Source organism: Phyllopteryx taeniolatus, unplaced genomic scaffold, assembly GCF_024500385.1.
Source record: "Phyllopteryx taeniolatus isolate TA_2022b unplaced genomic scaffold, UOR_Ptae_1.2 contig_24, whole genome shotgun sequence".
In the NCBI taxonomy this organism is placed as follows: Eukaryota; Metazoa; Chordata; class Actinopteri; order Syngnathiformes; family Syngnathidae; genus Phyllopteryx; species Phyllopteryx taeniolatus.
Genome location: NW_026903162.1, coordinates 1,543,379 through 1,557,303, shown reverse-complemented (window position 1 = coordinate 1,557,303; position 13,925 = coordinate 1,543,379). Strand labels below are relative to the sequence as shown.

Here is a 13,925-nt window from a genome sequence, read left to right as displayed (position 1 = left end):
ACACAGGTTGTATTAAGATATAAATTCACAGGTTCTTACAGGTTTTTCGACACTATAAAAGCATCCCACCGCACCACTCATCAGTAGCACTGTCTTGCTCATTTTCCACATGCTGTTCTGGCCTGCCCTTTTCTGGCCTCTCTCATCTTGTGCTATTGGTTAGTTATGTGCCCCCCGTCCACAAATAAGAACATGATTTGACTTTGTCACGATACTTGTAGTCAAATGTCTAGACTATCTTAACTATTGTTCAGCTGTGGTTTGCACCCTTATTTCCCTTGTCTGTTCTGTCCCTTAAAACCTTTTTCTGTCCAGCTGCATTTGCAATAAACATCCGAATGATTAATATAAATAAATAAATAAACAAACAAACGGAGGAAGTATTTCAAACTCCCCTTTTGCACAGCAAAACTGTTCCAGCACAAAAGGCATACAGATCCACCATTCTGCATAGCCATGCAGCTGCAGAGGACAGGTTAAAGAAAAAATTTACAAATAAAATAAAAATAAAAAAACAACAGAAAGGGGGCAAACATTTTTTCATAACATTGTAGGTTTGGAATTCTTTTTCTCCCTTAATAATAAAAAAAACCATTTAAAAACTGCATTTTGTGTTTACTGGTGTCATCTTTGACTAATATTTAAATTTGTTTGATGATGGGAAACATTTAAGTGTGACAAACACTTAAAGAAATACAGTAAATCACGCATGGGGCAAACACTTTTTCACATCACTGTACTTCTACCTGTAGTCTTTGATTTGTAGCATTGTTAACACTTAAAGATCCCATATTTTATCAAACCAACTTCTAGTATTTTGGATGTTATATTGCCTCTATGGTGCCTCAGTAAACTTGAAATACAAACCCAATTCCAATGACGTTGGGACGTTGTGTTAAACAAATAAAAACAGAATACAATGATTTGCAAATCATGTTCAACCTTTATTTAATTGAATACACTACAAACCCAAGATATTTAATGTTCAAACTGATCAAGTTTATTGTTTTTAGTAAATAATCATTAACTTAGAATTTTATGGCTGCAACATGTTCCAAAAAAGCTGGGACAGGGTCATGTTTACCAATGTGTTACATCACCTTTTCTTTTAACAACATTCAATAAACGTTTGGGAACTGAGGACACTCATTGTTGAAGCTTTGTAAGTGGAATTCTTTCCCACTCTTGCTTGATGTACAGCTTCAGCTGTTCAACAGTCTGGGGTCTCCATTGTCGTATTTTACGCTTCATAATGCGCCACACATTTTCAATGGGAGACAGGTCTGGACTGCAGGCAGGCCAGTGTGGTACCCGCACTCTTGCGTGGGTTTTCTCCGGGCACTCCGGTTTCCTCCGACATCCCAAAAACATGCATTAATTGGGGACTCTAAATTGACCGTAGGTGTGAATGTGAGTGCAAATGGTTGTTTGTTTGTACGTGCCCTGCGATTGGCTGGCAACCAGTTCAGGGTGTACCCCACCTCCTGCCCGATGATAGCTGGGAGAGGCTCCAGCACTCCCGCGACCCAAGTGAGGAGAAGCGGCTCAGAAAATGGATGGATGGATGGATCAGTCCATCTTAGATGAGCTCGGGCCCAGAGAAGCCAGCGGCGTTTCTGGGTGTTGTTGATAAATGGCTTTTGCTTTGCGTAGTAGAGTTTTAAGTTGCACTTACGGATGTAGCGCTGCACTGTATTTACTGACACTGGTTTTCTGAAGTGTTCCTGAGCCCATGTGGTGATATCCTTTACACATTGATGTCGGTTTTTGATGCAGCGCCGCCTGAGAGATCGAAGGTCACGGGCATTCAATGTTGGTTTTCAGCCTTGCCGCTTACATGCAGTGATTTCTCCAGATTCTTTGAACCTTTTGATGATATTATGGACCGTAGATGACGAAATCCCTAAATTCCTTGCAATGGTACGTTGAGGAACATTGTCCTTAAACTGTTCAACTATTTTCTCACGCACTTGTTCACAAAGAGGTGAAGCTCGCCCCATCTTTGCGTGCGAATGACTGAGTAATTCAGGGAAGCTCCTTTTATACCCAATCATGGCACCCACCTGTTCCCGATTAGCCTGTTCACCTCTGGGATGTTCCAAGTAGGTGTTTGATGACCATTCCTCAACTTTCTCAGTCTTTTTTTTTTGGAACGTGTTGCAGCTATAAAATTGTAAGTTAATGGTTATTTGCTAAAAACAATAAAGTTTATCAGTTTGAGCATTAAATATATTTTCTTTGTAGTGTATTCAATTAAATATAGGTTGAACATTATTTGCAAATCATTGTATTCTGTTTTTATTTATATGTTTAACACAACGTCCCAACTTCATTGGTATTGGGTTTGTATGAATTAAAATCATCCACGACATGAACACGTGCTCTCACAAGTAGTGACGGTTGGCTCTTCGACACGGAAGCAACCAATCAGAGGAGAGGGGGCGGTCTTAGCCAAATATGGAGAAAGCGGGTATAAAACTGGGTCAAAAAGAAGTAGCTGTCAGAGGGGCCTTTTCTGGACACTCGTATGACAAAACCAAGGTTTTGTTTTGTTTTTAAATGAAATTCACACTTTTATACCAAGTCCATGTTAGAGATTCACTATATGGAGGTCTAAATAGCCCAAATATGGGACCTTCAAATACATTACTTAGTCTGGTCAATGTGTTGTTTGAGACAACAAGAGCTTACCTTGAGAAGCTCATACACATAGTAACGAATATCATAGTCCGTCAGCTTGTGGTAAAGCTCCTGTGGAACATGGACAAAGTCAGCAATTTAGGTGTCAAACTTACTGTACCTGGGGAGCCATGTATGCTATTAATAATGGTCATCAAAGAGAGCATATATTTATAAAGCCAAGAGTAAGTAAGTACCTTAAAATGTGTATTGTTGATGCATTCAAAGACGAGTGCTGGTGTTCTGGACTGAAAAGAGAGAACGACATATTTCAAGTATACACACCATTGTTCAAATGTCAGTTTTGTGATATAAAAAAATGAAAACAAAATAAAATATTTTAAAACTCATTCCACCATTAATGTGACCTATAACCTGCTCAAATTGGGAAAAAAAGAAAACTCTTTAGGAGGAGAGGTAAAAATAACTGAGATAATGTGGTTGCACAAGTGTGCCCACCCTTTTACAACTCGTGATGTGGCTGTGTTCAAAATTAACATTTAAACACGTTAAATGTGAATCAGGTAGTGTTCTCACTAGGTCTACGACGAGTACTCTAGTGTTGTTTCGTTCAGAAGAACGAATATTTTTAGTGAACGAACTGAACCGAATCAGTTTATGAAATGATTCGTTCTTTTATCTTGGCCACCACCCGCCGCCAGGCAAGCGTGTCGGCTGGGAGCGGAAACGGAACTGCTGAAGCGTTCTGTCACTCACTTCTAAATCTTCGGCGAATGACCAATGAGCAGCCACTGTGCAGGCGGGGGCGGGACTTCATTAAACATACTGCCATGTGATTTGCAATTCCCCAGCATTGTCACTCACTTCGGCGCGTGACCAATGAGCAGCCAGCGTCAGGCAGCGCCATGCAGGCGGGGGAGGGACTTAAGTGAACTGAGTGATTCGTTCAGTGAATTGGTGTACTGAGGAACTGAAGAGTGATTCGTTCAGTGAACTGGTGTACTGAGGAACTGAAGAGTGTTTCGTTCAGGGAGGGACTTAAGTGAACTGAGTGATACGTTCAGTGAACTGGTGTACTGAGGAGCTGAAGAGTGATTCGTTCAGGGAGGGACTTAAGTGAACTGAGTGATTTGTTCAGTGAATTGGTGTACTGAGGAGGTGAAGAACTGAAGAGTGATTTGTTCAGGGGAGGGTCTTAAGTGAACAGAGTGATTCATACAGTCAACTGGTGTACTGAGGAACTGAAGAACTGAAGAGTGATTTGTTCGTGGAACTTAGCGTTCACGATCCATTAGACACGAGTGATTCGTTCGTGGAACTTCTTCGTTTGTGATCCGCAAAGGAGCGATGTACTAGTACGATGATTGATTCGTTTGCGCAAGGAACGACATACTACGCAGTGAATGTACTCATGAGTGATTTTAACCCCAAGTCCTGACATCCTCGTGGGGTTAGCTTTCATGAGCAGCCGTTTCTTCAAACTAAAGGCTAATGTTGAGTCAGTCAAGCACATGAAAACAAGCACATATTTAAAATAAATGTAAATTAATAATATGTTTTTACGTACACATACATATCCTTCCCTCTGTCTCTCTAATGCCATTATTAAAGCTTTTTATTTAATAATATTAATAAAAACAACACGAACGTCGATAGCGCTTCTCAAGCCACTCAAAGCCGCTTTCCACTAATCAGATGACAATAAACAGTAAGGTGAGTGAGCAGGAAGCCCGCCTGGCGGGGGCCAGTGTCAGCGACGACGTCCACCGCGGTGGAATGCAGAAAAGTCATGCCGGCCCCACTGGAACGTCAGGGGATGTGGAAGGATGGTCAGTAGCTGAGCTCGCTGCACGCATGCTCACGACTCACAACCGAAGCCGGGTGTTCAAAAACTTGCTGATAGAGCGATAGGTAGGTGATCATTTAGCCGAAGTTTTTTTTTTTTTTTAATAATCTCCCCACCTTTAAAATCATTCTGATCCGAATTATTCAGTACACTCAAAAGAACTGCCGTGCCCATCACTAGAGTAAATGTATCGAGTATTTTCAGTAGAAAAAAAATGCTTGAGGATTTTTTTCTTCCTCGGGGATATGATTATTTAATTCATTCACTGCCAGACCTCCCAGTTTGAGCTTCTTTTCCTTTTAGCTTGTCCTGTTATGGATGCCACAGGGTGTCATCCTTTTCCATATAAGCCTACCTCCTGCATCCTCCTCTCTAACACCAACAGCCCTCATGTCTTCTCTTCACTACATCCATCAACCTTCTCTTTGGTCTTCCTCCAGCTCTCTCTTGCCTGCCAGCTCCATCCTCATCATCCTTCTATCAATATACTCAACTATATCTCCTCTGGACGTGTTCAAACCATCGAAGTCTGCTCTTTCTAACTTTGTCTCCAGGTCACTCCAAGAGAGAACCTAAAACATCTTCATTTCTGCCACCTCCAGCTCTGCTTCCTGTTGTCTTTTCAGTGCCACTGTCTCTAATCCGTACATCATGGCTGGAGTCACCTCAGTCTTATAAACTTGGCCCTTCATACTAGCAGAGACTTCTGTCACATAACAGACCTGGCACCTTCCTTCACCCGTTCCAACCTGCTTGGATCCATTTTTTCACTTCCTTACCAAACTCACCATTGCTCTGGACTGTTGACCCCAAGTATTTAAAGTCCTCCAACCTCACTCTCTCTTCTCCCAGTAGCCTCACTCTTTCTCCTGCACCCCTCTCATTTATGCACATATATTCTGTCTTACTTCAGCGAACCTTCATTCCTCTCCTTTCCGGTGTATGCCTCCACCTTTCTAACTCCTCCACCTGCTCCCTGCTCTCATTGCAGATCACAATGTCATCTGTGAACATCATGGTCCTTGGGGATTCCAGTCAAACCTCCTCTGTCAGCCTATCCAACACCACTGCAAACAGGAATGCAGTCCCACTTCCACCATAAAGTTCTCTGTCACGCCTACAGCACACCTCACCGCTGTTCTGTTGCCCTCATATATGTCCTGTACTATTCTAACATACTTCTCTGCCACTCCAGACTTCCGGATGCAGTACCACAGTTCCTCTCATAGGCTTTCTCTAGATCTATAGAGACACAATATAGATCCTTCTGATCAATACCCTCAAGGCAAATAATGCATCTGTGGTACTTTTTCTAGGCATGAAACCATACTGTTGCTCATAAATACTTCTGTCCTGAGTCTAGCCTCCACTACTCTTTCCCAGAACTTCATTATGTGACTTTATTCCTCTATATTCTTCGCCCTAAGTCACATCCCCATGTATTCCTTTCTCCTTTCCACAGTCCTCTCAGCGTCCCACTACCAATGATTTCCTGTCCAACCTTTTCTTGAAAAGCCGCACAATACTCTTCCTTTCTCAGCTTCCACCACATGGTTCTTTGCTCTGCCTTTGTCTTGTTAATATTCCTCCCCACCACCAGAGTCATCTTACACGTCACCATCCTATGCTGTCTCGCCACTCTCCCCGACCACTACCTTACAGTCAGTAACCTCTTTCAGTTTACATCGTCTCCACAAGATGTAATCCACCTGCGTGCTTCTTCCTCCGCTTTTGTAGGTCGCCCTATGTTCCTGCCTCTTCTGGAAGAAAGTGTTCACTACAGCCATATCCATCTTTTTTGCAGTCAACCACCATCTGTCCCTCCAAGTTCCTTTCCTAGTTGCCTAACTTACATATCACTTATTCATCACCACTGTTTCCTTCACCAACATATCCATTACAATCTGCACCAATCACGACTATCTCTCTGTCTGGGATGCTGAGAACTACTTCATCTAGCTCCATCCAGAATTTGTCTTTCACCTCTAGGTCACATCCTGCTTGTGGGGCATAGCCACTAATCACATTATACATAAAATCCTCAATTTCAACATCATGGTCCATGGGGACCATCCAGTCTAACCTCATCTGTCAGCCTATCCATCACCACTGCAAACAGGAAGGGGCTTAGGGCTGATCCCTGATGAAGTCCCACCTCCACCTTAAACTCCTTTGTCACACCTACAGCACACCTCACCACTGTTCTGCTGCCCTCATACATGTCCTGTACTATTCTAACATACTTCTCTGCCACTACAGACTTCCGCATGCAGTACCACAGTTCCTCTCGAGGTACTCTGCCAGAGGCTTTCTCTTGATCTACAAAGACACAATGTAGCTACTTCTGACCTTCTCTGTCCTTCACCATCAACATCCTCAATACAAATAATGCATCTGTGGTACTCCTTCTAGGCATGAAACCATACTGCTGCTCGCAAATACTCACTTCTGTTCTGAGTCAAGCCTCCACTACTCTTTCCCATAACTTCATTGTGTGGCTCATCAACTTCATTCCTCTATAGTTCCCACAGCTCTGCACATCACCTTTGTTCTTAAAAATGGGCACCAGTACACTTTTCCTCCATTCCTCAGGCATCTTCTCACCCGCTAGAATTCTGTTGAACAAGCTGGTCAAAAACTCCACAGCCACCTCTCCTAGATGCTTCCATACCTCCACAGGTATGTCATCAGGACCAACTGCCTTTCCATGTTTCATCCTCTTTAGTCCCTTTCTAACTGCCCCCTTACGAATCATTGCTACTTCCTGGTCCACCACACTCTTCTACTCTATTTTCTCTCTGATTTTCCTCATTCATCAACTCCTCAAAGTATTCTTTCCATCTATCCAGCACACTACTGGCACCATTCAACACATTTCCATCTCTATTCTTAAGCCCCCTAACCTGCTGCACATCCTTCCCATCTCTATCCGTCTGTCTGGCCAACTTGTATAGATCATTTTCTCCTTCTTTAGTGTCCAATCTGGGACACATGTCATCATATGCCTCTTGTTTAGCCTTTGCCACCTCTATCTTTGCCCTACGTCGCATCTCCATGCATTCCTTTCTCCTCTCCTCAGTCCTTTCATTGTCCCACTTCTTCTTAGCTAACCTCTTTACATTTATGCCTTTGTCTTCTTCATCTTCCTCCCCATCACCAGAGACATCTGACACACCACCATCCTATGCTGTCTAGCCACACTCTCCCCTACCACTACCTTAGAGTCAGTAACCTCATCGTCTCGACATCGTCTGCACAAGATGTAATCCTCCTTCGTGCTTCTACCACCGCTCTTGTAGGTCACCCTATGTTCCTGCCTCAGCTGGAAGAAAGTGTTCACTTCAGCCATTTCCATCCTTTTTGCAAAGTCTACCACCATCTGTCCCTCCAAGTTCATTTCCTGGATGCCAAACTTACCCATTACTTCTTCATCACCCCTGTTTCTTTCACCAACATGTCCATTAAAATCTGCACCAATCACGACTCTCTCCCTGTCTGTGATGCTCAGAACTATTTCATCCAGCTTCTTCCAGAATTTCTCTTTCACCTCGAGGTCACATCCTACCAGTGGGGCTTAGCCAATAATCACATTATACATAAAAATCAATCTGATAACTTTTTACCTCCAAAACATTCTTAGCTAAATATTCCTTTAAAATAACCCCTACTCCATTCATCTTCCCATCTACACCATGGTGAAATAATTTGAACCTTGACCCTAAACGTCTAGCCTTACTGCCTTTACACCTGGTCTCCTGGACACAACATATATTAACCTTTCTTCTCATCATCATGTCAAGCAACTCCCAAGCTTTTCCTGTCAGTCCCAACATTCAAAGTCCCCACATTCAATTCTCGGATCTGTGCTTTCCTCTTCTCTTTCTGTGAAAGAACCCGCTTTCCACCTCTCCTTCGACTTCGATCCAGAGTAGCAAAATTTCCACCGGCACCCTGAAGGTTAATGGCGCCAGGGGCGGATGTTGTTAACCTGGGCCACAACCGATCCAGTATGGAATTTTTGAATGAACGCTCACATTTGTTTGGCAAAGTTTTAAGCTGGATGCCCTTTCTGACTCAAACCTCTGCATTTATCCGGGCTTGGTAGCCCCCCCATAGGGCTGCATTGAAATCTCCCAGTTTGATACTATTAGTATATACAGTAGCTGCCAGTAAATTGTGAAGTAACAGACTAGCGCAACATGGTTACATCATCAACGCGAGTGAAGGTGGCAGAAGCGGGGCATACTGTGGGTGTTTTGATTCAAGGAGCACAAAATAAATGGGGACTACGCGGTATTTCGCAAGCCGCCGTTAAACACAACAAAAGAAGAAGATGGTGATGACATCAGAAAACAAATGCGAGAAAAGAAGACACAATTCCCAAAGTGTGTGATAATTTCAGACTGAGCAGAAAAGAGAACACTGGCAAAAGTTTTGCTCAGTGATTTAACCACTGTGAGACACATGGCCAGTGTATCCAGGAAAGGCTCAGTTGTTAACAAGCAAGAAAGGGGGGAGGTTCACCTCTTTGTGGACAAATGTGTGAGCAAATAGTCCAATAGTTTAAGAACATTTCTCAAAATACAATTGTAAGGAATTCAGGGATTTCATCATCGACAGTCCTTAATATGATCAAATGATTTGGAGAATCTGGAGAAATCACTGCACGTAAGCGGCAAGGCTGAAAACCGACACTGAATACCTGTGACCTTCGATCCCTTAAAAGACATTGCCACGTGGGCTCAGGAACACTTCAGAAAGCTTTTATCACAGTTTAACACAGTTTGTCGCTACATCTACAAATGCAAGTTAAAACTCTACGATGCAAAGCAAAAGCTGTATATCAACAACACCCAAAAACGCCACCAGCTTCTCCGGGCCAGAGCTCATCTGAGATAGTCTGACTCAAAGTGAAAATGTGTGCTGTGTCTGACGAGTCCACATTTCAAATCATTTTTGGAAATCATAGACGCCGTGTCCTCTAGGCCAAAGAGGAAAAGGGCCATCTGGATTATTATCAGCACAAAGTTCAAAAGCCAGCAACTGTGATGTATGGGAGTGTGTTAGTGCTCATGGCATGGGTAACTTGACCATCTGTGAAGGCAACATTAATGCTGAAAGGTTTTGGAGCAACATACGCTGCCATCCAACATCTTTTTTAGGGACGTTCCTGCTTATTTCAGTAAGACAATGCAAAGCCACATTCTACGTGTTACAACAGCATAGCTTCGTGGTAAAAGAGTATGGATACTAGAGTGGCCTGCCAGCAGTCCAGACCTGTCTCCCATTGAAAATGTGTGGCATATTATGACATACAAGAGACCTCGGAAAGTTGAGCAATTGAAGTTGCACATAAAGCAAGAATGGGAAAGAATTCCACCTACAAAGCTTCAACAATTACCGGTAGTGTCCTCAATTCCAAAATGCTTATTGCGTTGTTAAAAGAAAAGCTGATGTAACACAGTGGCAAACATGGTGGTCCCAGTTTTTTTGGAACGTGTTGCAGTCATTAAATTCAAAATGAGTGATTATTCACATAAAAACAAAGTAAATCAGTTAAAACAAATACCTTGTCTTTCGTGTATTCAATTGAATGTAGCTTGCTAAGGATTTCCAACTAATCATTCTATTCTGTTTTAATTTATGTTTTACACAACGTCCCAACTTCATTGGAATTAGGGTTTGTATATCATGGAACACAGTGAAGACTGTCGTCATCAAGTGGAGAAAATATGGGACAACGGTGTCAGTGACATGACCAAAAACTGGACGGCGCTTCAAAATTGATGAAAAGACAAGAAGAAACCTGGTCAGGGAGGCTTGCCAAGGTCTAGATCAACTTCTCTGTCACCTTCATATGTCTGGGCTATGGGGTAGGCTGGCAAGACCTAATTAGGTCTTATCTTACAGAGAAAAACATCCAAGGCTGACTACATTCTGAAGGAGAAAAAATAAATAAATAAATAACAACACTTGAAATCTCCCAAAACGCTTGTGGGAAAATGGGCTATGGTCCGGTGAAACCAATGTTGAACTTTTAAGCCTTAATTCTGGCTCCTCATCACACCATAGTGGTAGCATAATCATGCTTTGGGGCTGTTTTTCTTCAACTAGAACTGGGGCCTTAGTCAAGGTGGAGGGAATTACGATCAGTTCCAAATCCCAGTCACTTAGCACATAATCTTCAGGCTTCTGCTAGAAAGCCAAAAAAAATTCAAGAAAAGCCTACTAGAACAGCTAAATGTTATTTGAGGTGTGTGCTGACTCCCATTTATCATGAGTTTTAATGTGAAGGGTTGATTCTGAACTAAAGTCACATCTCTTAACTTGTGTGCATATAGTTGAACTACTACCTCACCTCTTTATTGTTACTTTTCCTCCAGAATTTTTTTTTTTCCCAGTTGTAGTTCAGTTGTAGAGGTTATAGGTCACAATAATGGTGGAAAAAGTTTTTAAATGACTTATCTTGGTCTTATAAAAAAACATATTTCAACAATGGTGTGCAGACTTTTTATATCCACCGTAAATGAGAAGAGCATCAAGTAGTCACTACATAAACACATACAATACACCATTATATGAACACACTGCAAGCGCAACCTGCATTGCATTACGACTGCAAGTAGGCCGCCGTGCAGCGAAGAATGCAGAAATCAAACATACCACTGGGTCTTTAACTGTGTCAATCAGGCGGATGATGTTGGTTCCCCCACGCAGATTTTCAAGTATCTTAATTTCCCGTTTGATCTTCTTCCACTTGACAGGCTGTGTTCAAAACAACTGTTTTTAAGTGATTGATTAAAGCAGCTCTGAGACAACAAACAAAAGACATTTCGCCAGAATTTGTCAAAAGTGATTTTTGGTTATCTTGCAACTGGTGTTGGCCTGGTCCATCATTAATTTAAAAAAATGAAATGAAAATTGCCAGTTCTTTAAGAGAAAAACTTCTGACATAAAATGCTTTAAATGTTTTAGTGTGTTTTAAAATAGAAGAAAGACATCAAAGTATCAGAGCATAACACTTTGGCACATGTTAAGGTCTTAAGTGCTGTTTACTGCAAAAAATACTAGCGTTCCAAATCAGGGCTCGAGACTGCGACCAAATTAGTCACATACGCAACCTTTTTTTCAGCTTGTGCGATTAAAAAAATTAATCTTGCCCGCTGCAATAAAATTGGCTGCCTGCGGCAACATAATTAACTGCTTCTTCCAGATAGGGTGCGCTATTACAACGGCACTGTCGCATACAGTAGAGTGGCCACCACATACCTACAGTACATTGACGCTGGCCCGCTACTTATTCATTTTAAGTGACAAGTGTGAGCCCTCAACTCATATGAACTACTAGTGCGCAAGCTAGCTAACCCGCATCTACCTTGTAAAGTCGGCTAAACAGGTAAACCTCTCCCGCTGCAAGTCACCGACAGCTTTTCTTTTATTTTTTCCTTTGTTGTTTTTTTTCAATTTCTATTATTTCAATATGCTATTATTTTACTTGTTACCACTTTATTTTCTGGTTGTTCTTTTAAGTTATATTTAAAGTTGAGTTTTGGTAATTCAATAAATAATCAATAAACAATTAATAAATAAATAATTGAAAATCAATGAATAATCATGTTCAATGAAAATCAATGAATAATGTTCATAAATCATGATTTCAATACAAATCAAAACAATCATCGCATCGCAATCGATGCAACAATGATTATTCTTTCCGGAATCGCACAGCCCTAGTGTGGCCTCCCCTCCCTCCTTCACACTTTGCAAGTGTGCAAAAGCTGCACACCAAACGCAAACAAACATGAGAGATCATAAAGTCAATAGCACTCACCATAAATACATTGAAAATTTTCAGCTAATCTGTATGATCGGTATCGGCAGTGATCGTCAGATCTCACGAATGGATTACCGGTACCGGAATCGGCAACAGAAAACCCTGATCGGAGCACCCCTAATTAAACATAGTGTGCACAACATCAATACAAGATAAAGCACTGTTGGAATGTCAGTGCTAAGTAAATATTTGAATAATTTTGTAATAGATTTATTCTTTGAAGCATTATTATTCATTGTGTGATTACAATGCCTTGATTTTAGTGAGGTTGGAAAAGAGTCATTGCCAGGAATTCAATTGTACTAATCATTTCTTAAAGGGTCTGACATAAATACAGTATAACGGCGCAAAAAACTAATCATATATATATATATATATATATATATATATATATGCCTCACAGTTCTGAGGTCTGTGGTTCAATCCCCGACTCCACCTGTGTGGAGTTGCATGTTCTCCTTGTGCCTGCGTGGGTTTTCTCCGAGCACTCCGGTTTCCTCCCACATCCCAAAAACATGCATGGTAGGTTAATTGAATACTCTAAATTGCCCGTAGGTGTGAATGTGAGTGCGTATGGTTGTTTGTTTATATGTGCCCTGCGATTGGCTGGCAACCAGTTCAGGGTGTACCCTGCCTCCTGTCCGATGATAGCTGGGATAGGCTCCAGCACGCCCGCAACCCTAGTGAGGAGAAGCGGCTCAGAAAATGGATGGATAGATGGATATACATACATACTTACACACAAACACACACAATATATCATGAATATACGGGGCCAGTACAAGTTCTCACAGGGCCACCACCGACTTGACTCATGGGAGCCTGACAGGATTTTTTTCAGGTTTTCTTTCCATTATTTTTATGGCCCAAGCAGCGACCGCTGTGAGGTCCCTCTTGTATCTGTAGAAATTCTTATTTTACATTATTATTGTTACGCAGAATGAATCGCATTTTAGTGGGCCTAAACATGCACTAAAACGAACAAAACTTTGCACGCACCTGGTGCATAGCGAATAATTCGATATTTTAAAATTGTCACGTATGTTGACAAAAAAATTGGCTCTGTAGCGCCTCCTACAGATGTTCAGTGAAGCCCTTGGGAGGCATGTGTAGCACCTTTAGGCTGCATTCACACAGGACACAAATTGGATGTTTCAGTTTCATTACAGTGAAGTCAATGCAAACGGCGTGTGTTGGCGCAAAATGGCACCGGGCGACAAGAAAGACGTGACACGATGTGAATCATGCAAACAAGCGAAACACCAGACATTGAACTATTCGCGCCACATGATCACATATAGTCCCCTCCAAAAGTATTGCAACAGCAAGGTCAATTCCTTTGTTTTTGTTGTATACTGAAGACAATTGGGCTTCAGATCAAAAGATGAATATGAGACAAAAGTTCAGAATTCCAGCTTTTCATGGTATTTACATCTAGATGAGTTAAACAACTCAGGACAGAGCACCTTTTGTTTGAACCCACCCAATTTTCAAGTGAGCAAAAGTATCGGAACATGTGATTGACGGGTGTTTCTAATTGCTCAGGTGTTGCCTTTTAGATTGATTGCTTAAACATTATAGATAGTGCTTGTTTTTGGCTTTCAC

General features: G+C 41.7%; 1 protein-coding gene across 6 annotated transcripts in view; it reads right to left on the bottom strand.

The window, feature by feature from the left end:
* LOC133473227 (casein kinase II subunit alpha'-like) overlaps positions 1-13,925 on the bottom strand; it is a 61,497-nt gene that overhangs the window by 38,167 nt on the left and 9,405 nt on the right. For all 6 annotated transcript variants that reach the window (XR_009787006.1, XR_009787007.1, XR_009787005.1 and 3 more), the window contains 3 exons: positions 11,150-11,251; positions 2,877-2,927; positions 2,692-2,751 (listed from right to left, as the gene is read on the bottom strand). Coding sequence is in view for 3 of the 6 variants with exons in the window: in XM_061764799.1 (XP_061620783.1) it covers positions 2,692-2,751; positions 2,877-2,927; positions 11,150-11,251 (213 nt within the window). In the remaining 3 variants the exon portion in view is untranslated. The remainder of the gene's footprint in view (positions 1-2,691; positions 2,752-2,876; positions 2,928-11,149; positions 11,252-13,925) is intronic.